This window comes from Sitophilus oryzae, unplaced genomic scaffold, assembly GCF_002938485.1.
Source record: "Sitophilus oryzae breed Bouriz unplaced genomic scaffold, Soryzae_2.0 scaffold_1062_pilon_pilon, whole genome shotgun sequence".
In the NCBI taxonomy this organism is placed as follows: domain Eukaryota; kingdom Metazoa; phylum Arthropoda; class Insecta; order Coleoptera; family Curculionidae; genus Sitophilus; species Sitophilus oryzae.
In genome coordinates this window covers 126,303-152,620 of record NW_022145685.1, presented here as the reverse complement: position 1 = coordinate 152,620, position 26,318 = coordinate 126,303, and the positions used below count along the sequence as shown (strand labels likewise).

The 26,318-nt window shown below is 31.7% G+C and overlaps 2 protein-coding genes across 2 annotated transcripts in view; both read right to left on the bottom strand.

Annotated features, from left to right (window-relative positions):
- Positions 1–11,305, bottom strand: part of LOC115877944 (putative sodium-dependent multivitamin transporter) — a 68,362-nt gene extending 57,057 nt beyond the window's left edge. Inside the window, exon 1 of the mRNA XM_030894301.1 lies at positions 11,125–11,305. The gene's annotated coding sequence lies outside the window, so the exon portion shown is untranslated. The remainder of the gene's footprint in view (positions 1–11,124) is intronic.
- Positions 11,306–15,850: 4,545 nt separating this feature from the next.
- Positions 15,851–26,096, bottom strand: LOC115877900. Its single transcript, XM_030894253.1, has 6 exons — positions 25,056–26,096; positions 24,422–24,956; positions 23,222–23,346; positions 22,331–22,455; positions 20,512–20,718; positions 15,851–20,393 (listed from the first exon to the last, which is right to left on the bottom strand). The coding sequence occupies exons 1-6, from the start codon at positions 25,431–25,433 to the stop codon at positions 20,288–20,290; spliced, it is 1,476 nt and encodes a 491-aa protein (XP_030750113.1). The 5' UTR covers positions 25,434–26,096; the 3' UTR covers positions 15,851–20,287.
- Positions 26,097–26,318: the final 222 nt, after the last annotated feature.

Below are 26,318 nucleotides of genomic sequence, written 5' to 3'. Positions count from 1 at the left end.
AAAAAACTTACCACCAACAATTGCTCTTTCCATTTTGAATAGTATTAATGACATATAACTTTTTGCACGGAATACCCAAATTAAAAACTTTATTCATGTGCAAATAACAAGATTATTTAGTTTAGTTTGTCAACTATACTACATTTTCAATCAAAATAACAGTAAATTCGCAACGACCTTTGACATATTTGTTAATGAAATGTTCTTAGCAACTATTTCAAAGCCTACTTATGGAGTTTTTGACGCCGCTTAGCCTCATCAGATTTTTTAATATTTTCCTGTTAATTTTTAAAATTGACCGTAGTGTGTCTGAATGAAAAGTCTGTTTCTCTCATAATATAACCCGACACCTGGGGCCTGAGGAGGAGAGAAAAAACAGATCGGTCGACGTGTACAATTGTCGCGCTAAATTCAAAATAAATTCCTCCTTTTAGATAAATAGTTAGATAAATAGTAAATAAGTTGTAAATAGCTCTTTAAGTAGTTTTATCGTTATTGTGTTGTTACTTGGTGTAAAATAAATTGTGTTTAAATAATAATATTAGCCTAAGACTAATAAATATTAGAATATTAATAATAATATTAGACTTTCTATCCACACGGAACCGACGAAAAACGTAACATTAATAAAGGATTACTCATAATAAAAACGTCTTTCAAAATGAAATAAAAAATAAATATGAATAAATCCTGCATTTGACAAGTTACAAAATCCAGTCTTACAAAAGAAAAATAATTTTTACAAAACATTTAAAAGAAATCTTTTTTTCTATTATACACGGAACGCAAATATATTATGAACTTACTCCAAAATACCTTACACTAAAGAATCGCTGCCTAATTATGCAAATTACAACTTTAAAAATTAAAAGATAAGTGTCACAAAACTAATAAAGTAAACAACCTAATACAAAATCATCGTAGGATTTTTGATACCTTACTTTTTCGATTTATTAGTTCCTAAAAAAAATGACCTCTGTGAGGCGCCATGCGATGCAACGCGCAGCAACATTCATACCTTTTCAGCAATATGAACCTTCTCATTTGAAGTCTACAGTGTAGACTGTTCTGTCCAATTGTAGTCTACACAACAGAGTCTACGTCTGAAACTTTTTTTAATATAAACACGCACTAAAGCAAAAAAGCGCATTTTTAACATGTTTTGAATATGAAATCTGTAGTAGATAGGGCAATACCCACAGTAAGGTTGAGTATATCACCCCATTGTTGGCGTAAGGATAATCTAAAATTACTATAGTACCTACCTACATGGACCCATTAAACTCCTTCAAGAAGTTAGTCTGTGTACTTAATTTCATTGAAAAGAACTAAGAAAGATGTTTTATAGGTATGTCACAACGGAATGTTAGTGCTTCAAAACACACACATTTTGAAAATACTGTCAAGGTGTATGTGGCGCTAAACTGTATTGCTGGTTGCCTACGTAACCGCAACGTGCATTGAAAAACTGGCGCATTCGCCAGAAAGTAAAAGAATATTACAGAATTCCTTAGAACGTTCCAGAAACACTCGCCAGAGGGTATATAAAGGTCTGCGCTTGGTAGTTGGAGCAGTTTGAAGTTTGATAATACCGCGTTTTAAATTGTGAATCGGACAATTTGTTGAAGGAATTTTATAAATAGTTAGTTATTGTGTGTAAAGTAAAAGAAAAATAAATTAGTTAAGTATTTTATCGTGAGTTTAAATTAATCTTTTAATACCCACGGAATCCGTAACAATTGGTGTCGGAAGTGCGATTTAAGTGGACTTTGAAGATTTTACACCGGATTGGAGAATTTTATGGTTGGTACGAGACAACAAGCGAAAAAAATGGAGGAAGTAAGCAAACTATTGGGCGATTTTATGGAGAATATGAGAAGAGGGAAGGCTGAAGAACAAGAAAAACTCCGTAAAGAACGAGAAGAAGAGCGAGCCCGATTAGAAAGAGAGAAAGAAGAAGAACAAGACCACCTACAGAAAATACTTATTCAAAATCAAGAAAAAATCTTAGAAGGTTTAGAAGTGCGTCAAAAGAAAGAAAAACAAGAAGAATAGGACCGGCTTGAGAAAATTTTCGAAGATTTGAAAATTCAACGACAACAAGACAGACAAGAAGAACAGGACCAGCTCGAGAAAATAATAGGAAATTTGGAAATTCGTTTGGAGGAGCGACGTCATAGAGAAAGACAAGAAGAACAGGACGTGTTCAGAAAAATTCTAGAAAATCAAGAAATTAGACAAGAACGGTTGGAGAAAATTGTTGAAGATTTAGAAGTACGTCGCCAGAAGGACAAAATTGAAGATCAAGACCGCATGCAGAAAAGTCTCGAAAATTCGGAAAGAAGACAGCAGAACCACCTTCAAGAAGCCGTAGAAGATCTGGAAGAGCGCATTCAGCGGAAAATGGAAAAATTAGATATGGACCTACAGAAGACCAAGGCACAAGTAAGGACACCTGGCGTTCAGGGAACTGCGAATCTTAAGGCACCGACTTACGATGGACAAACGACCTGGACGATGTACCACCGCCAGTTTGAAGCAGCGACTGCTGTCAACGGATGGACTGACCAGGAGAAAGCAGCGGCCCTTATCATCGCGCTGCGTGGCCCTGCCTTGGAACTGCTGCAAACTATTCCTGCGGCCCAACAGCAGGAATACGAAACTTTGGTAGCTGCACTGGACAGAAGATATGGCGACCAACATCGACGTCAACTTTACCAGGCGCAGATCAAGACACGCCTGCAGAGGTCCGGAGAGAGTCTGCAGGAATTTGAGCAGACTTACGTCGGCTGGTACACCTAGTGTATCCTGAAGCACCGGAAGGATTTAGGGAGGAACTCGCTGCTCGGTGCTTTATCAGCGGACTGAAGAACCACGAGCTACAGAGGGCGCTGCAAATATCGCGATTTTCGACCAGCAGCTAAATTACTCGTTAGGGCGCTGGAAATAGAAGCTGCATTTAGCGCCATTCCTCATTCGTTGAGGAACAGCCAAAGAATTCTCACATACGTTTTGTAAACGGATGTTTAATAAACTATGTGAGTTACTAGTGAACAAGAGAGTCACAACACCCAGACAGAGAACCAGAGAAGATTCCAGGATATTAGGTGCTATAGATGTGGCAAGAATGGCCATACCCAACGGGATTGCTGCATGCAAATGCCATTCCGCTCATCATCAAGAGAACATCGGCACATCGGAAGATCCCAGGACATAAGTGGCTATAGATGTGGCCGGAATGGCCACATCAAACGGGAATGCCGCGTCCAAATGCGATTCCGTTTACCATCCAGAGAACATAGGCACCAGGAAATCAATACTAATGAGTGAGTATTGGCTGGAAAAAACAGAGCCTCTAGGATGTTTTCCATTAGGAGTCTAGGAAAAACCGCTGACAGTTTGGTGATCAACGGGAAGGTCAATGGTAGAAGAATTCGAATGACTGTGGACACAGGCGCTATGGTATCGTTGGTGCGGACTAACTCAGTGCGAGGATTGAAGATGATGCCTCTTAGAAGAAGAGTGTATTTACGTACAGTTACGGGGGAAATGGCCGTTGTACGGGGAGAGGCTTTCATGGAACTGGAGTTAGGGAATTTGAAGTTTCGGCATAGGGTTTTAGTGGCAGACATTGAAGATGATTTTATCATGGGTATGGATGTGATCAGTCAATATGGTTTTTCGTTCGATCACCAAAGAAACATCGTGAAAACCGGAAATGAGGAATTTGCTGTATCTAAAGAGAAGAGCAGACCAGGAAATATGGAAGCAATATCAGCGGAAATTGTGATGATACCTGGTGATACCAAGAAGACTGTGTTCGGGAAAATGGAAAAAATCTCTGGATGCCGTGTAGGACGGGTACAAATTATCTACAACGAGCCAGATCGACGACGAGCTACCTTGGACAAGAAAATGAAACATCGCGAAAGCATTATCAGAGTAAGGAACTTTAAACTGAAAACTGACGAACAATGAACGACGACACAATTGAGGAAAGATCAAATGAAAGATCCAGACATCGGAGCAATACTACGGCTCAAGGGGGGCAACCGCGAGAGACCATCGTGGCAGGATATTGCGTACAGAGAGCTGATTTTCAAAGCTCTCTGTATGCCATAAATTAGGCTTGATTGACGTGTTCAATTGTTTTTGGTTCTGCTTCACGGGAAATGACTACAACTTTTAATTTTTAAATGGCACTCTCGGTATATTTTTACTTTATTCGATAAAAAAATGACACTCTGAACAGAATTACATATATCATAAATATGTCAACTTTTGACATTTCCACTTAAAACAAAATCGCATTTTAAATTTCAATCTAGAGTGCCATGCCTGTGTTAAAAACAGTAATTATTGTTAATAAAGGAGCCATGCAAAAATAGATTTCATCGTCTAATAATGTTTTTCGGGTCTTCTCCTGACACGTTAGAGGTCCAAATTGTATTTTTAGTCATATTTCATTTTTTTTCAAATGAAACAAGAATGGCTCATTAGCATATTTGGAAAATGTATTTTTTACAAATAATTACTAAACACTTGGTATTTCGAGTCAAATTATCGTTATAAACCGCATGTTACAATTTCAAATAAATCATATGCGAAAATGTCAAAAGTTGACATATGATATGTCATTCTGTTATCATTATGACACATCTAACATTGTCATTTGGATGTCATTATGGCTTTCATAATAGCACGCAAATTTTAACATAAGAAACAAGCAAAAAAAGGTACCTAAATAGGTTTATTTATTGTAAACATTAATTATAATATCAGTACAATTGGTTAAATCAATTCCAGACGATGACAGGTGAGTTGAATTTTTAGAAAGTATCTCAACACTTCTCTCTGCTCTAACACATCACTGCTCTAACACAGTGGCATCTCTGCCAAATACTTGGCGCTCTAATACAGTGGCATCTCTGCCACTGTGTTAGAGCGCCAACCACCATGTCTTTTAACAGTTAATAAATCCACTCCTGAATCTGTAAGCAACGACGCAGACGATCTACGGAAACAATGTCCAGTGTATTGTTGTGGATTTGGAAGACCTAGGAACAATGCTATTTTATGCGGCATTTTCCCTAAAGTATTAATGCCAAGGGGTTGCTTAATACGTTTTCCATTTCTGTACCCCACAAAAAATCGAGTATGCTCTGTGTTGCTTGGCCGCATAGCTATATATCTTTGAACCATTTCCACCATATTTATTCCTTCAACATTCCCTTCCTTATAAAAAAATCTCGTGATATCTTTGTTTTCGTAAATGGAATAATGACATGAATGCATTGTCCTTTATCTTTAACATTTTGCAGCTGCAGATTTGTCAACTCGATACGACGAGCGCCGGCACGTTCCCACAAGTCCCACTATCAATGAACCATTTGTCAGGAAATAAGTTCATCGACTTCCAACAAAAAACTAGTTATGCCTTCTTTTCTTAAAATTCTCGATTTTTTTGACCGAAATCCTACCGATTTTCTTTTTAGAAATGCAATTAAATGGACGTACTTACTAATATCTGTATTTTTCTTCACTAATATAACTGAACGTAGCATGGAATGATATACCCAAAATGATGAAGCCTTCCTATGTTTTGAAAGATGTTCAAAATATGCCGGGAGAACCTTTTCGTTACTACTATTCTTGATTCCTTTCCTTTTACACCAATCTTCAAGTTTTACATAGGCTTGCTAGTACGTTTGTCTTGATTTTTCGGGAAGTAGGGAATCGACAACGTTTTGCGCAATGCCTTCAATATCCGAAGGGACACTTTCAGAATCAGAATCACCCATATTAATATTATTTTTTGCTTTTTGCTAAAACTGAACGTTTAACACAAAATTGAACATCAATAATTGAGTTGTCAAAGTCAAAATGGAAACAATCAACAAGCACGGTTACCACGGCGTCGACTAATGTGGGCACCTGATAATTTTGAATTTTAATTTTTATGAGGATATCTCTGATATTGTAAGTTAAATCAAATCTCTTTGGATCGTCCCTCGTGTCGCGTCGTAGATTAAATTTTGAATGATACACGTTCGATACGAATTTTTTTTTGTGTAACTAAGCCACGAGGCGTAAGCCGATTGGCTTATCACAACGTTACTCGCATTTCATTATGATGTTCGTATCGAACTTGTATCATTAATAACTATTAAGAGACCTAAAATTAAAAAAATAAATATCTACAAATAAAAATAGAATATAGAATAGAATAAAAATATTTCCCGACAGTCAAACAAGTAAGTCGGATTAAGAGTACTACCAAGAATCAGCAAAAAACTCCTCCACGACATTAATATACCCTCGCAACCAGCAAAGATTAGACAGCCTTTTTAAATGCTCTATGAGGATATATTTTTCTTATATTCAGTGGGGGCAGGTGATAAATAGTATATTATTCAACAAGCATATAATGGTAGAGCTGTTATTCACGCGGATGAAGTTCATGTTATATAAATAAAAAAAATTATCCAAGTGAATAATAGCCATTATATGCGAGTAGAATAATATACTTTATCCAGGACTATCAAAAAAATTTAGATAATATTAATATAAGTTTTTATTTTTAAAAAATAACTTTTGAACCCAAGTAGCATTTTCACGACTTGCGACCACATGTTTAGTAAACACAACGTTGGATTAGTTACAAAAAATAGTTAGCTCCCTACCTTGGGTATTAAAATAAATTTAAACGTTTTTATAACGTTGTGCCCACGTTGGACTAGTACTACAGCAAAGTAGAAGCTTCTGCGACGTCGAATAAACGTTGTCTTGTAACCTTTTTTGCTTAAGTGATCTTTAGGTGATTCGGACAACGTAGTTACAACGTTGAACAATATAGAGTTTACCGACGTCAGTTTCAGGACCTATTCCAACGTTATGCAAACGTCGTCTGTTTTACTAATTCCAACGTTGTTTAGATTTCCTTATTCTTACGTTGGTAGGACGTCGAGTCACTACCTTTTGCAACTGTATTGAACCATAACCTTAAATCTTAAATTTTCACTTCATTGTTCTGTTCAGTCAGACAGTTCAGTGCTGTTTTGTTTTTATAAAAAAACTTAATTAAAATGGGACATAAGAAAGGTACATATAAAACTAAATTTAAATATACATCGACATATATTACCGATGTTTATCCACTCCCTCGTTTATTTAGATTATAGAGGGCGGCACAAGCTAGATTCTAGGATGACTAAATTAGGCAATCTTGCGACTAGTATACTACCTGTTAAGGCCGAACTGCGACTTTATTAGTCCAGTAAGCGACTACTCGAACTACTCCATCTTAATCTCCAAAACAACAAAGTGAAAGCCGCCATGTTAAATAATAAAATGTTTCGTTCCTAAAATAGCAATTCCTGCTTTTTGAATACATTAACTTGAAATATTTGACCCTAAAAAACACGCGGAAACAATTTTTTCGACTGCGAATAAATTATTCTCATTTTACTAAAAAAAAAATTCAAGAAGATTTTTAAAATTTCTTTAATTTTAAGGCCCATTAGTATTTTTCAAAGTAGAAACAATACATTTATCAATAAAGTTGTTTGCGTTTAACTTTTTTGCCTTGGGTAACGAGTTACAGAGTCGGTTAAATTGTTTCAATAATTATGATCTTCAAACATCCTCCACACTTAAATACTTTTGTTTTGTTTTCCTTCACTGCCATCTGACATATGTCTAACTAAATCATAAAAATAATATTTTTACTATAATTATCCCAATTTAGGATAAAACGCGACTTAGACGCCATATTAGTTTTGTATTTCTGTGAATTAGGATTTTAAACAACGTTGCAGTTTGTACTAAATTAGGCTTCGAGCCAACGTCGGTATCCAACGTCGTTTCGACCCAAAAATTATTCTCCAAACTAGTGCAGACTAGGGTTGGCACGAGGTTGTGCCGACGTTGCGCCCCGACGTTTGGTCGCGTGACACAACGTTGTCCCGACGTCCAAATGCTGCTTGGGAAACCCGCCATAGATGAATGCAAAAAATAACATGAAAACTTTTAAATCGAATTTTAGAGTAGAAAATGGGGGAATTTTAACATTGTTTCTTCGTAATGGTGTTTAATAATTTTATTTACATGTCCAGATATAATATGAGATACTTGTTAAAAAGGAAAAAATATTTTAAAAATCTTATGACAAGAAAAACAACTTTTGGAACACCCCCATAGATGAATGCAAAAAGTGATATTAAAAACGAATGAATATTATTAATATTTCATAAACTCATGTATAATAATCAAATTATAAACGAGTCGTGGATAAAATATATTCTTGCCACTGAAAACAAAAGATTCGTGGACCCAACTCGATGGTGGTATGGGAAGCATAATCACATAGTTAATCACATAGTTTAAAATTATTGGTTTTATCCGCAAATTAATATTATCTTATAAGGGCAGGGTTTCGGCCCCTCCCCCCACACACAAAAGTTAGTGTCTAAGTGTCTAGTTGCGCAACTGAATATAAAGCAATAATTTATTAATTGAATTAAAGCATCCCATACAGCACATCAAATCACATTTACGATGTGTTTACATTATTAGATGTAGACACAGGGTGACACAATTCCCCCGATGTAAATATGCTACGTTTACACATTGTAGTTCGACACGTATGCATAAAGGTTAAACGTCCGCCTCACAATGTAGCCACAGTATGGCATTTACGTATAAACAAAGTAAGGGATACACAGTGTGCCGTAGGATACACAGTACTTGTGTATTACGTCTAAACTATGTTTACACATTGCAGTTGTGACTACCGCGTGTATACGTATGTATTTTGCTTCGTATATACATTTTATGCTAGATAAAACTACTTCTTATGAACGAATTTAAGAAATAATACAAGTTTTGATGCCTAACTTTTCGTTCTTTTAAGAAATATTTATTCAATGATACCAATTATATCTTTCTAGAACGAAAATTAGGAAGGCAAAACTTTGTATTTTCCAAAAGTATCTCGATCGTAAGTTCAAGAGAAGTAGCCTTAAAATTGTTCCATTTTTGTTTTGTTTTAAATGTACCATTTTTCTTCCATAAAATGGATTAAGTGGTTAAAAAATAAAATTCTTATATTTCTTTATATCATGGAAGGCAATAGCGCAAATAACACAATAATATAATAATTATTTACACTGCAGAAACCAGAAGTAAGAAAACACTGTAAAAGAACAGAATTTGTATCAAAATGTATTAAAAATATAAGTACCTAGTATAACAACATACTAAAATGGTAAACACTGGTATATCGCCACGATTTGGTGGACCTCGTTTAGTCATTTTTCAGGTTTTTCTCCTCTTTTTCCCTACAAGCAGTTGGTTTATTAGCATACTCATTCATCGAGCACTCTGTTGGACTTTGTTGTATTTTATTTCCAGATTAACAATCTCACCCTTAAATTTTATATGAAACTGATTATTGAATATTAAACATATCCGTATATTGATCCATCAATAACTTACCGAATATCAGTGTAAGAAGTTCTTTGAAGTGTTTAAATCTTTCTTTCTCTGGTCAATTTAGATTTTTATTATTTCCAAATTAAAAAAAATATATTGCAGAGCTAACTCAGCTAACCTCTTTATCATTATACGAGAATATTTGGAGTTTTCATTCATTGGAGTCAAAATTTGGTAAATTGGGTATCGAGTAAGGGAAGAGTCACTGCTATAATATTAATAATACTCTTAGGAAGGTGTAACAAAGTAATTAAAAAGTTGTACTTACCTTAAAATCTCTTTTAAACTACACACAAACAGAACATTTATATAGAGCCGAATGATAAAACAATAATGGCTGCTAAACACATACCACTCCTAGAAAGGAGAAAGGAGAGAGGACACATAAGATACACTTGGTCGGTGTGTCTACGCTGAGGCTATCCGCGCATGCGCACACATTCATTTCATGCTAGATGTAGACACAACAGTACACTATTACAAAGTGTCTATATAGATATTTATATTATGTGTATATGTCAAATTTTTACAAGGTGTGTACTATAGGCACAACTATGATACGAAGTATCACACATACATATGACTTATACATTGTATGTCTCATATACCGACGTCAGATTTCATCATTTTATTAATTATTTGTTACGTTACAAAAAACTCTTTAGAATCGTGAGTGCATACGTTATACAACTAATAAACACTGTATCACACAATTTTATCAATATAAACCTGCTTGTATCTCATATGTATATGTTAGAACTAGATGAACACTTAGGTTCACTTTAACATATGTTGTTTCTCATGTGTCTCCCTTGTAGAAACGTAATTTCATTTGGACGTGCTGTATGGGATATAATTATTTATCAATTTGTGTAACAGTACTTATAATACCTGCTGATGAGTGAACTCGGGTGCGCATATGTGAGAGCGGTAATACAAGCAATTGCCCCCAATGAAGAATGTTATAAATAAGATAAAATAAGGTATATGAAATAAACTGTTACAAAAGAAATTAATGCCATTCAAAATAGCAAATTCAAACGCACACAAAAGTTCAATTCACAATCACGACCATCTTTCAGCGCAAATTTAATTGATATCTAGTCCTTTTAGCCTCCATAATCAAGTACTTAAATATTGCCACTATCCCTCTCATAGTACTCCATCTCTAGATGCGCCACTGCATTAATGTTTCACAATCAGTCTATTTTAGTTTTAGTAAAAGCTAAAGTTTTAGCAAAGAGTCTTATCTACTCTTTGGTTTTAATGCAATTTAAAATATTTTACTTTACACGATCATTTACAATAAAGAATAAAATGAAATTCACCAATATGTAAGCACATTCTTTTACAAAAATATTATGAATTTGTATTAATTTGGTCTTCATCCTTAATTCATTAAATAGTTTTAAGCTGTTGGCATCTATCGTCGTTTGGAAGAACTAGATCGATTTTACTACTCGTTCTCTTTACAGAGAATGTACCAACTTCTCCTAATGATTAAAAGATGACATGGAAGGCAAGAAAATCGATATGTTTTGTAAAATTACCACATGAGGACAGATCTAAGTATATCCTTTCAAAATACCTCCTGAATAGTTAGTTTTCTTTAATATAAAAAGGTTTACTTACGTTAAGTTCAAATTCTAATTAATATATTTATAACCTGGATATGCAAAATTATTTACAGTAAAATTCCTTTCGTAAAACTGCTAAACCTAAACAACACTGAGTTTGTTGAGCACGCGCCACAATTTGAACGTAGGTTTGAAATCGATTTATACTCTAGTCAAGATTTCGTCGCAAAAAAATTAACGACAAATTTAAAAACAGTTCGTACCAAAATATATTTTAAACATGAGATTTAGCATTGAACTATTAAATTGTTGTATTAGCGTTAGGAGTAAATCCAAAAGTAAATCCAATTTTATTGTTTGTCTTCAATTTTATTGATAACTAAATATTTAATAGTGCTATACAGGGTGCTACAAATTCGAGGTACGAACATTGGTAATCGGTAACCGTAATAGATACGAACATGGTTAAATTGGGGTAAAGTTGTGTATTGGGGTGTTCACCAAGATGCCATCAAAAAAGATTTAAAAATTTCAAGGATTGCTGAGTTTTTTGGAAAAAACGGATTTTTTTGACAATCAATTTTATTTTTTCCTGTCGTTACTTTTTAGGAACTCAAAAAATTAATTGCACATTCTCAGAGCCACTTTATTAGGGCAATCTGATAGTATTTTTAGATTTTCAAATTAGCTGACAATTTGTAAGATACAGAGGCCAACTTAATTTTTTTAAATACGAATCTGCATTTTTTATTTTAGGTTTTGAAAGAACTGTAGTCGATATCGCGAAATTTGTTGATTGGTTGCTCGTAATTAGCATTCGAGATAGCAAAATCCGCAAGTGCAAGATGTCTACCAAAGAATATAGTACTAAATAATATTTTGCAAAAAAAATAATTTCCTCCTAAACCACGAGTATATAAGTTAATAGATAAAGAAATTATTAGAACACGTTTCGTTAAAAAGGAAGAAATTGAGGTAAGTTACAGAAATTAACAAGAGTAACTACTCAAAACAAATTAACTTAAAAAAAAAGATTATAAATCGAATTCGGTCGTTCGAGAAAAATCGAGTTCCACTGGAATTGAGTAGTACATACGAGAACAATCGAAACCTTCTCTATGCACCTAACGATCTATGGACCGTTCTAGAAATCTTTAGCTGTGGGTATAAAAGCCGGCGGCTGGGGCCTATAGAGGGCAGTTATAAATAGACGAGTACAGTTGACACGCTAAAATTCAAAATAAATTCTTAGTTTGTAAATAGTCTTAAGTCTTTTAACGTTATTGTTTTTGTTAATTAGTGTTAAATAAATAGTGTTTAAATAAATTGTGACTTTCTATCCACACGGAATCGACGAAAAACATAACAATATGCTTCATCCAGGCATTTTACTTGAAAGATTGTTCAAACTGTATCATTTATAATAAATAAGTTTTCATGTTTTTATAGTTATTATCAACAGAACAGTTTATTTGTATTTTATTAGTGCGAAATAAATGTTTTACAAAAGCTTTGTTCGGGTTCTTGTTATTACCGATTCTGAACCGTCCTAGAACTGTGATGCGTATGCGCAGAAGGAAATATGAAGATATTATTTTATTTGCGCATGCGCTGCAGAGTTCTAGGACGGTTCAGAATCGGTAATAACAAGAACCCGAAAAAAGCTAAAATATTTTTTCTCTTAGGTATAGTCATCTAAACAAGGAGTGCGGTAATGAAAATGCGTGAGTTAAGAAGCTCTTAACTCACTCAAAATGCGTGAGTTAAGAGCTTCTTAACTCACTGAAGGTAGATAAAATCTATTGACACACACTGCTCATCCACGTCTGTTCGAGGCCGGATGAGATCGGATATCTCGTAACAGTAGACTAGAACGCTTGCACACACACCGGAAAAACCGGAGCCGGTGTCGGTGCTGGAATCAATTGCAGTATAAATAAATTAGCTCCTTCGCATATACTCCGATCCGGTAAATTAGATGGTCCGACAACTATTATATAAAATTAAATATATTTTTTGGAACGAGTAAAAAAATGAAAAAAACGGCGCCGGCACCGACTTGAACACATACACTTTTTGTGTGTTCAAGCGCTCTCTAGATACTCGCCAAGAAGTAGGTAGGCCATCGACAATGATATGACCGACGACTGCGGTTCAGATTCCGCCTAAGTAAAGTTAGCAGCAAAAATTAGACGTTAATTTAAAATACTTTTACTTTTCTACTGTTATTACTGAATTTACTTTTTCTTTAAATTTGCTCGATGTAGAAAAAACGTAGAAAGGAGAGAGGACACATAAGATACACTTGGTCGGTGTGTCTATGCTGAGGCTATCCGCGCATGCGCACACATTCATTTCATGCTAGATGTAGACACAACAGTACACTATTACAAAGTGTCTATATAGATATTTATATTATGTGTATATGTCAAATTTTTACAAGGTGTGTACTATAGGCACAACTATGATACGAAGTATCACACATACATATGACTTATACATTGTATGTCTCATATACCGACGTCAGATTTCATCATTTTAATAATTATTTGTTACGTTACAAAAAACTCTTTAGAATCGTGAGTGCATACGTTATACAACTAATAAACACTGTATCACACAATTCTATCAATATAAACCTGCGTGTATCTCATATGTATATGTTAGAACTAGATGAACACTTAGGTTCACTTTAACATATTTTGTTTCTCATGTGTCTCCCTTGTAGAAATGTAATTTCATTTGGACGTGCTGTATGGGATATAATTACACATTTATATCTAGTTTTAATTCTGTAATAACTAAAATATGTTATAAACGTGTATTTTTTATTACCGTTGAATATTTTACAGAAATTCTTTAATTTTTCATGAATTATCAAAAAGCATGCCACAGCCCCCACCTAGATTTTATCAAATAATAAAGATCTACTCTGACGCAAATAAATCTTAAAAATTAAAATGTCTAGAAAAACCTTTGTCTAAGTGGTAGGCAGCTTTAATAGTATTTTGAAGATATATGAATTGAATATCGAAATAAAATACTGGCTGCTCCGTTTAAAACAAAGGAGTAACTTGCTTTTCAAAGTAACCAATATTCAATATTTTGTCTGTATAGCTTTTCGCGTCAAATTTTAATTTGTTTTAACATACAACGGTTATTTTAACTAAATATCAGACTATACAGGATAAATTACAATTTAGGTACCTGTTATATTGAAATTCAAAATTTATTCTTCATTTTCACGAATTGCGAAATCTTTCAAAATCCATTTTTTTCACACATTTTAGGCATATGCTTCTTTAATGAAACTAATCCGAAAATAATATGTATGTTCCATTACAACAAATCCAACTTTGATGCGCAACTTTTTTTTGGGGACCCTTTGTATATAGAACTCTCTATATTTTTAAAAAATGGCTCTAAGCTAAAAAATATCATGCTACCAAAACACATACATATGCTACCAAAATTTAATTTGGACATAAACTACCGTTCTCCTTGGAGCCCCCGTCGTATGAGAAGCTCCACCCTGTAGGTAGTTTCTAAATTGACTGTTACGCACTAAAATAAGATCTATATTAAAATTAGTAAGGGGATAAAAACAATGGCGAAACAATGAACAATACTGTCGTGTAGACACTTTTTGAACACCCTGTATACAACAAAATCAAATAAACACTCAGATGAAACGTTAAAAAATCAAAAGTAAATAAAAACTAAAAGACTTAATAAAAAGCATTTTATTTTTACAAAAAAAAATACTCTTCTAAATCTATATGTGAAACCTGACTCTTCAAGAATAGCAAATACAGTTCAACATAACCAAATTTGAAACCTAATGTTAGTAACATTGAGTATGCTTAATAACAAAGCAGAGAAAAAGGTCCTTACTATATAATTCTCCTGTTACAGAACTATTATAAAAATCACAGAAAAATAACATTTTATTTAATAAGTTTGGGGGTCTTCGCCATAATGGAAGACACTACCTCTAAACTAAAATTAATAACTACAGTTGTTCTAATACAGATTATAATCCAGAAAATTTACAGTTAAAATATATATGTATTATCCATTATTCTACAGATATTCAGAAATCAGCAACATCTCTACGAATTAAAAATATAGAAGGGTACTACCAGCAACTAAGTAGACGTGTTACTTATTTAATCCCGTCATTTAGGTACCTATTTACAAGAGCTTAAAGCCAAGCTCAACCAATCAAATATGATAAAAATATACAAATGTTTTAGAACTTTATCGATTTATCCGATTTAGAGATTATAAGAACCAAGTTCCTTTCCTTAATGCTGAAAATAGAAAATTTAATCTTAATACACATACATTCAGTGACAATCAAACACAAAACCTAAGTAAATAAATAATCATAGGCGATTTCTGTTATATGTTCTTAAAATATTAATAACATTTTGAGCAACATGAAATGCAATCAAGATAAAAACATAAATGTTAATGTAAATATACATATTAATATAATATAAATATTATACCGTATGATCGAATAAAAACGGCGTCAGCGATGGCTATGAAATAAAGATCGCTGTCATTTTATATGTAAATTTATATAGGAAATGCCATCGATCGTCATTTCCAAGCCAACTGGACGCCGTTTTTATTCGATCATACGGTATTTTTCAAGGATTTGCGAAATATTAAAATTTTAAATAACGGTCGCTTTTAAGATACTGGTATTTATATGCAAAGATACCTATTACATATTAAATATATTAAAATAAACATTTCAAATTGTTTATAGCTTTTCATGTCATATCATGGATATTCTTACCGATTAAATTGATCTTTTCAGTAATTTCTGTTTTCTTTTTTAAGAACATATTTTTGCATAATTTTCCCAAAGATCAGTGCATTAATTTATTTTCCATTTTTTTAGTCAATAATAACTTATAAATAAAATTACCAAATGTTCCTGATATAATAGCTCCTTCTTGTAATAACATGATAAGCCACTCAACCAGAAATCACTTTTATTAACTAGAAACTAGTGTTTTTCTTGCCTTTTTTCCAACAAATTTGTTAGATAAATACTTAGCCAGTTAAACTAAACTCTCTAAAACGTCTTCAAATTTATATTTATTAATATTTAAAAGTCTAATAATTCAGAATTATAGATTTGTGGCATATATCATGTTATTACAATAAGAACTTAACTACTATGAAACTTCGGTAGAATATTCTGCAGATAAAAAAAGTAAAAAAGTTCGTATAAATTTATGTCCTAAAATACTTCCTTTCGGAGATACAGAGTGTAGAAGTTTCATTTTTATATCGATTTTTTCAAATAATTATGTATATTTAAGTTGAATTGTATATTTTTTTACTCAGTAGTTTGATACAGATCCGGACGGAAAGTCAGTTAGCTCTTCAAATCAGTTAAAAAACATATAGGTGGCGCCCCCTACAAGTATGAGTCATATTGACATCGAAATCAAATTTATCATGCCAACCACCCACAAACTAATTTTCATCCAAATATCAACGTTAGTTGAGAAATTTTTTGGAAAAAAAAACGACATAAAAATGAAACTTCTACAGCCTGAATCTCCAAAACGAAGCATTTTGGGGCATACATTTATATGAACTTTTTTATTTTTAGCAGGAAAATAATATGCTGCCGGAGTGTCCCGAATACAACTTGGACCACCCTGTATACAAGAGAATATATGATAGGGTCAATTTTTAATGTCTTGTTTAATAATCATTAAACGAAATCCTTATTTTCCAGTATTCTAAAAAACACTGATCAATATTTTACTGACAATATATTTTTTCAAAATCAAAAAAACCTTTAATAAATGAAAATAAATATAAAATAATAATACCCGAAGAATAATAACATACATATAAAAAATATCAATTTGATTGGTTCAACCTGTAATTATTATAAATGGTCAGAAAAACTTCTAAAGGCTAGTTGTAAATAAGATACAATAAATTACAGCCACAAACTTCATTCTGTCAATCTGTCCAGTATTTCATACAAATATTGTTTACCAGATTACAGCAGCCGATACGTTAAAAAATAAATATTTCCTGTATTGGCACTGTCAAATAAAAAAACTAAATATAAATCATAAACCAGATACATTGTTTTCAAGACATGTAACAAATTGCGTCTTCAAAACAAACCTTGAAATAAACATGAGCGATTTATATACTTACAGTTAATTACAAATCTGGACTAACCTCTAAATCATAATTAATATAAACATTTAAGCTATTTTATACATAACTTTTCAATTTTAAGTGATGAAACATTTTTATCATAGAGAGAGAATTCACAGAATATACAAAATAATTATTTACCTAAAAAGTACACCTTCTGGATAAAAACTTTTATCACTTAACAATATTTAATTTTGGTTAATATAGACCTTTGGTCAGGTACCAAGTTTAAATTCTGAGAAGTTTATACAGGGTGTCCAACAGAGTTTGCAATATATGTTTTTTTTATTATTGGGACATTGAAAAAAAGTTTATATATGTCACAGGCGTATCGAATAATTGGGCATTTTCCAAAAAGACTAGGCATATTATAGATCGTCGGCGTTTTAAACAAAAGAAGGAAATTTTACAAAAAAAACCTATCTGTTTCCAGTCCCTATGCAAAATGACTAAACAGAATTAATCAAATTACACAATGATAATATTTGATGCCTGTTTCAGCAAAAAGACCGCTTGTTATCAGTCATTCTTCAAAATGCCTAATGAAGACTAGTCAGATTACACAAAATATTTTACACGGGATTGATATAACTAACCTAAATTTATCCAGGGATATTTCTTGAACTTCTCTTACCAAATTAGAAAATAATAGCACAAAATAGTGATGATTTTGTTAATGCGAGTATGGTTAAGGATGATTATTATAAAGTAAATTTATTTTATTCTAACACAGCAAAGTTCCACAAAGAAGCAGCTCTGGACACATAGTCGAATTATAGAGTATAACAATATATTTAATTGACATAAAATATTGTTGTTCTGTAGTAATATATGTGATATTTTTTTATTAAAGCACAAATTATTCAATATGCTTATGCTCATAGCTGACTAAACTTGATTACATTTTTTAATTTGTCCGGCCTCGATTTGGCATTATGTAAAATGACTAAAAACAAGCAGTCTTTTCGCAGAAGTGTACATAAAATATCTTCATTGTTTAATATGCCTAATTTTGATTAGGATATGCCTAATTCTGATTCGGCTTTTTGCAAAGCGGCTGAAAATAAATAGGCTTTTTGTAAAAATTCCTTCTTTTGTTTAAAATGCCGGAGTTTTATAATATGCCTAGTCTTTTTGCAGAAAGCCGGACATATAAATGAAGTTCAACGCGTCGAATACCATAAATACACATTTTGACATGTCATACAACTGTCTTGGCAAATAACAAAACATCAAATATAGCTGAATATAGTCAAAAAGAAGTTATTTAGGAATTAATTTTACATCTTATGTTTCAAATTTGATAAATATACATATTTTTTAGATATTTTTCAAAAAATCAGATTTTTAGCTAAAATTGCATAAAACGAAGTAAATCCAAAAGGAATAATTCCTAAAACAATAATTTTTCATCAGTGTCCTCTAAATAATTATTGTAAAAGACAAAAAAGCCATTTTTAAAATACCAAGCCTGTAGTACTAAATAGCTTAAGAGAAAAATTTTGACCTAACGTTTTTTTTATATAGAACAGATTATAGGAACATTTACAAAGTGTAGGTTATTTTAAATGTGTTAGTTTGAATTTTTGTCTCCTGTGGACAATTGCAACAAATTCGGTGGTCTGAAATTTGATATTTTTTAGTATAAATATTACAGAACAGTAAAATCAAATTACTGCGTTAGTCTTTCATCTGAGAAATATACATTCTTTTATTTTTATCGAAAAATATATATTTCTTAAAAATCCCTAATTTTGGACAATTCTTTTCTTCGAGACAATTTGGGATATTTTGTTATCTAACCTCACTTTTTACATATTCTCATCTAACTTCACTTATAACATGTTATTTTTGTTTTTGTATTTTTTTACTCAAGTAAATCTGCATATTTTTTTTTCAATAACTCAATGTTCAAAAAATTACCACGTGTTGCAAACTTTTTGGCACAGCTGTATGAATCATCTATCTAAAATACATTTGCATAAGAAAAAAAAATATAATATATATTTACATCTAGCTTAAAAATAATATTGATATAAAATATACCGCCGTGTTAACAAAAAAAAACCTTACCTGACGCGTTAAAAAAATAAGTTCTTGTTTGTTAATAGATATATTATGTAAATAGGACATTTTTATACAATGAATCGAATTTATCCTCGATGTAAAATAGCTTTGTCTTTTTTAATCAAACACTTGAATCTCAATTGTAGTTAACGCATTTGTCGTTAACATGCCAGTATAGTATTGAGACCTTAGAACTTAAAATAATACGTAAATTTATAACACAATACTTCTGATGTAATATCATTATTCAAAAGCATATTATAAAAATATAGTACAGAGGAGTATCATTTTCACTCTTTTGAACGAATTAAGATACTCGATAAAAATGAAATAAAAAATTGTAAAAGTTCATAGTGATTAAGATGTCTCTTTCGGTGATGGAGTCATAGAAATTAAAAAAGCAGCTTATTATACAGAGCGTTCCAAATTCTGGATAAACTTTTTTGGTACACTGTAAAATTAAAAATACAAACATTTTGAGATATGCACATTAGTTTATAAAAAAGCTCACGTCTAACATCACACAGGGGTTTTAAGCTATATGGTAAAAATATTATTTTCTAAAGGTAGAAACGAAGTACTTTTGTAGAAGTATTTTACAGAAAATTCTGCTATAACTGATAAAACTTGTAGAAAAATAACTGTTGCAATTTTTAATGATAAGATTTATTCGATACAATTTTTGTATTTTGAAATTTAAAACTATTTAATATTCTATTTCAAATGGCCTCACAATATATCTCAAAATTAATTTTTAATAGAGCAAACGCAACTATTAATCATATCAAAAAATGTTTTTATTTTTAGACATTTGTGTGTGTGAGACAGTTCATCTAATCATCATAGAAGGGCTACTAAAAGTTTACATCTAACTGCATTAGGTGACTATTCCATCTAAAACAGCTTTAAACTTTGAAACCTAGAACTCCTCAAAAATATGTCTCCTATCTTCTAATTTTTGAACGCTTCCGCCTTCCGATTGTTGAACGTTTTGCGTTATTCCTTCTTGAAAGGACTGATGGATCTTGTAGCCAAGGTAATTGAAAATTGCTGAAACAAATGTTTTTGTTTAAATATTGAAAAATTAATTATTATTTCAAGTTAAAAAGTTTAAAAATATATATTGTAGAATTCCCTAAACACTTCAATTAAATAAAACAACATTTACTTGTAATTAACTTTTGGTACAGGATGTCCAAAAGCTGACACTGGTAACTCGTCATTTACTTCCAAATATTTAATATCCTCTAAATTGGGCCATAGACTAGTTGGAGAATCACTATCGTTTTCTCCTTTCGAGCCTGATCCTACCCTTTCCTGTCTTTGTTTTAATTTCTCAATAACACGCTGTTCCCTAATACGCTGAACATCCCACCTAAGGCAAAATTATTATTAATATTAAGAATATACAAGGTGAAACTTCGGCAGCATATTCTGCCGATAAAAATAAGTCAAAAAGTTCGTATAAACGTATGTCCTAAAATGCTTCGTTTCGGAGGTACATAGTGTAGAAGTTTTATTTTTATTTTTTCCAAATAATTTCTGAACTAACCTAGACATTGATGTCTGAGTGTTTTTTGATATGAGAAATTTGGTTTAGATGTCAATATGACTCCTGCTTGTAGGGGGCGCCACCTACACATTTTTTAACTGTTGAATACTAATAACTCTTCGTCTGCATCTGTATTTTACTACTGAGCAAAAATATACATTTTTGAACTGTTTTACGTAAAAAAGACTATTCATAAAAATTGCTACGAGTAATGGTTCTCAAGATATTTAGAATCGAAATCACGTTGATATTGATAAAAATTAAACATCTCTCCAAAAAAATCCTATATGAGTATTTCGCCACTGCAAGAAAATCTACAATATCACATATATATGTGGTATATATAGATTTTAACAACACCAAAATTATAATGAAAGAAGCGATAGCCTCTAAAAGGTAAATAGAAGAAGCATATATACAATCTAATAAAAATAAATGTATCGCTCATGCATCTGTAAATGTTAGTAGTGTATGGCAATCGCTTCTTTGATTTTGAAGAACATAACATAAATAAATGCAATTAAAACAAATGCAACTTTGCAATTTAAAACAAATTAAAAATAATCATATAGAAAGTTTGAGGCTTTTTGGTTTTACCTTATAAGTAATTGTCATCAGGTATTAATTTTGGAGTTTAACTTGATATAATGTCATTTTAACAGCAAGTTTTTGTAGACGTACCTGTTTTAATAAAACCAAAGTGTTCTCAAATAGTTGCATTTAAATATTTTAAATAGTTTTTTTTTCTTTATTCTTTGTATTTGTCTTGCTTCCGATGATGGAAAGATATGAACTTTCCGAAACGTTAAGCATTTTTTTGTTCCTTGGGCAAATTTGTTTATTTGTAAACCTAACTGCTGACAAGTCGTTTCCATTGGAATAACGCAACAGTGTTTACAAAAAATAACTAATTGATTTTGTAGATTTTCTTGCAGTGACGAAATACCCATATAGGCTTTTTTTTGGAGAGATAAATCCGCCACATAGGTATAGACATTTTTTAAAAATTAAACATGTTGACTAGTTAGTTATTACACTGAAATAATAAATTTGGAAATGTTTTTCTGTCTAAAGTTCCACAGAAACTGTTTTATCATACTTTTTTGTGGAAAAATCTGACTAATTTAAAAAAATAAATGTTCCCAAAATCATAATTTCAGTCAAATAACTGTCTAGTCAACATGTTGATTTTATGTCAATGATGACATGTATTGATAATTTCCATTCCAAATATCTTGAGAATGGTTGCTAGTAGCGATTGTCTATTCAAAAAATGTCTATTCATTTAGCAGTTAAATACAGGTACGGACAAAAAGTTAAAACCCTTCAAAAAAGTTAAAAAACATATACATATGTGGCACCCCTACAAGTGGGAGTCATATTGCCATCGACATCAGAATACATAATTTCTTTAATTATAAGACATATTAGTTACCTTTTTCTGCGGCGTTCGTCAATCTCTAATCGCATATGCCTTTTATTATAAACTTCGTCATCTAAATTCTCAGTGCCTTCCATAGTATAACAACTTGTGTAATGTTTAACACGCCATCTAGGTACCTATGGCAATTTATACAAAGTTAATTTTGAAAAGTTACTAGAAAATTAATATGAAGATTAGACAAAAAAATGAGTTTATGAAAATAAAACATTAGTTGAGGGTTGGAACTTTTGGTGATACAACAACAAAATAAAACTCTAATTCACCACAATGCACCAGAACACTTTACTTTCAAACAACAGACGCGCGTTTCTCTAACATGTTTAGCAAAAAAGCGAGTTCAGTGTTTAAAGGTATTCTGATGAATTAGTGAATTAGTGTAAAAATAAAACGAATTTTACAGATATACATACACCTATTGGTATCTACTGCAGTAGTCAGGACATATATTAAAAATTAAAAAGAAATATTTGGGGTATAGTTTTTCCGAAGTAAATTGGAATAGGATGGAACCTAATTTTGTAACTGTTTCTGTCTTAATGAAGAGTCATAATATATTTCCAACTGTCTTTAGAAATAATACATTCTTATTATCTTAAAAAAGTAAAATGTATACATAAAAATTATTATTACATCAGTGTAAGTAAGTACCTACCTATAGTTTTTATAAACTTAAGATAGGTAATTATTTTGTAGAATGTAGAATATTTAGGGGGGGAGTTAATTACCGAGACCTTACAGATCTGTTGTGTGTTCCCCTTTCTTGAGTTATATTGAGATATAACTCATCATACAGTCTCAGGGCTTTGTAATATTTGTAATTATTATTATCAGTTATAATGAATCAAAAATAATTTAAAAAAATACTGTACAAGAAAAACATACCTCAAGAGCTGGGCTACTCATCAGATCTTCTATTTCTGGTTCAATGCTTAAATTTAGGTCTTCCTCATTGGTACAAATAATATATGGTTCCTTGGAAGTTAATATTTGTGAATCTTTTGTTAAACCTATAATAAAATCTTGTTGGATTATATAGGTATATATTTTTAATCTAAGAAATTAATACAGGGTGATTCTATTAATCAAGGGTTATTTATTTTTTAGTAATTTACTCAGAGAATAATCAGTTATTAATTATATTGCGCCACTGATTAACTTATAATGCATTATTATGGTTTTAATATAATTTGCCATTAATCATTAATTATTGTAAATATATAAAAACTAGAAAAAAATCAAATAAAATTAAAACTCCAATTAAAATAATTAATTGATGCTGAAATTCCCTCTAAAAGTTGTTTAAATAAATAGTCAATGTCGTCGTATCTTAAATTTGAAACATGCTGTATAAAAATTTCTTACATCCTAAAGAGCTTAATATCAAATAAAAATCGACGTGACGGAGCATAGAAATGAAAAGAAACTATCTTGATCTACTAAATTTATTCTTCAGAGTGGTGAGAGAATCATCCTGTATAATGAAGTAAAAAATAAAATGCCCTGTATAAACTGTTGATGTACTACAATTTACAGTTCTTGTTTAAAAGTCCATCTTTTTGAACATCTGCAGCGTTGCCAGATGAAATTTTGCAAATTCCCTAGATCACTGCTTCCTAACTAAACTAAAGATAAGAATTGCAATATTGTCAATAATAGCAATAGTTAGAACAATAGTTTGCGTTCAATAGTTACAAGTTTTGTTTGTTAAAAAATATTGTCTTCAGAGTTTTATTCTGACGACATAAAAAATTTTTGTCAAATTTTAAACGGAATTATTACTAATTTTTTAAAAAGATATTTTCTAAAATTTATTAATCCCTTAGAATTTCCGTACATAATATTCTTTTTCTTCTCTTCATAACCTTGATTTTTCATAAATCTAGAGAAAATTTACTAGACCTGGCAACTGTGATCATATGTTTTTATAACTCGAAAGCGCGTGCGCGAAAACTATTATCGATATTGGCGGGAATATAAAACTATAAAATCTGTTAATATTGCATGCACAATTTACAAAATATTGTATTTATTAAAGAATTTTTCTACGAAACCAATACTAATTTATAGTTGAGAATTACTTACGCCTCCTTTTTTTCTTCATACGTTTAAAAGTCTTCTTCTCTCCCATAAGCACAGGCTCAGTGTTTGATAAAACAGATGAACTACTAACTCTTTTTCTTCGAATACTCATCTTAATATTCTTCATAGAATCGGATTCACCAAAATTATTAACCGTAAAGTTATATTCGGACAAATAATCTTTATTACACTCAGCAGTATTACTTAGTTCGTTAGCAATATAATCCTCACTTTTGAATTCATTTTCTTCTAAAGTAAAATTGTCCTCATCTATTGTTGTATCCACTTGAGATTCAACATCACTAACACGATTCGATTCATAATTTGTCACTTCTAATGAACACGTTACCACATTATCACTTTGTTGAGGATTCACTAGTTCAACATTTTCTTTAGTGTCATCATCATATTGTCCACATAAATCTTGGGTCATATCTTCTGGAAAAGACTCCCTTATTGTATTTTCAGTTCCTGTATCGAAATGTCTATCAGGATCATAAGGAATACCTTTCTCAATGCAATTAAGCCGATCTTTGAGCTAAAAGAATAACAAACCCAATTATTTGAAGCCAATACGTTTCATAATACTTATAAAAACCATGTTTAGATTTAACAAAATTAATGCTAGAAAACTTACCATCTCATTCTCTTTTTGTAAGAGATATATTTGATGTTCCCTTTCAAGAATTTCGTCGTTTTGTTGTTGTATTAGGTCATTGTGCAAGATCAACCATTCTTTTAATGACTTAACCTCACTTTCGGCTGTTTGACAGTTTGTATCTGAAGAACTTACTTCACCATTTTCTGGGCAATTAAAACAGTTTGTGCCATTTAAAACATGGATATTACTTTGAGCTCCAATATTATTGAAAGTCGAATTATCTGTAGGGGAATGATTCAAATACGAGTCTAAACAATCGGGTAACTTTGTATTACTTTCATGTTGAAAATTGTCGGTCATTTTCGGCAACGCTCGACCTATGTTTTGGTCATTGTTTATGCTGAGCAAACGCATAGTTCTCCAAAAATATCGTATTTTTTGAATAAGTAAGCATAACAGAAAAGATTAAACTTGACATTCTGTCTAGGTTTATAAATATCATATTTCTAAAACGCATACTTATACTGTACAACCTGCACAACTTCACAACTGTTTTAACAAATAATTTGAAAGTCCCAATCTAATTAAAACGTAGCGCACCCCTAAACTTTGTTGAGTCATAATTATGAAGTTAATTTATAATTCAATTCGACATTTGTTAATAACCGTTCATAACATATTATGAACAAGGAATTCACAAATCTTTCTATTCGATACAGGTGCCCCTGACTTCACAGGAGCTACTTTATAAATACATATTAAAGTTTATAAATCACAAAACAGAAACACACTTTCGGCTTGTTTATTCCTTTTAGGGATGTCTCTGGGGATATGCCTATTATACACTTCACAAGTTAACACTCACTAGTTCCTTTTTACAGTTATTTACTTCTCGCGTACTTAATACCCGTACGTATTACAAAATAAAGTTCAAAAACTTTATAAAATTCTGTAGATTTCTGGTACTAAATCTGAAAATGGATATTTAATTATTATCGATAAACAAAATATCGAAAAATTATAAGATTGCCACCACGCTTCTGCCTGTCACTACCTTTTTCTTGCTTCCCAGCTGTTTGTTTTTATTGTTGTGGCGTCGTTGCCACCGTTGCCATCGTTGCCAAATGTTTCATGAAAGCTTGCAGTAAGTTCCAAAGACATCTAAATAAAAGGAGACGAAACAATTTACATTTTACCGCGATCACGAACCGTGTTGCACAAAAATCGATGATGCCAATTTTAAGCGACCGGTGGTAGATTTCGGCTGATTACGGTTTGAGTTCTAAATGCTATTGTCAT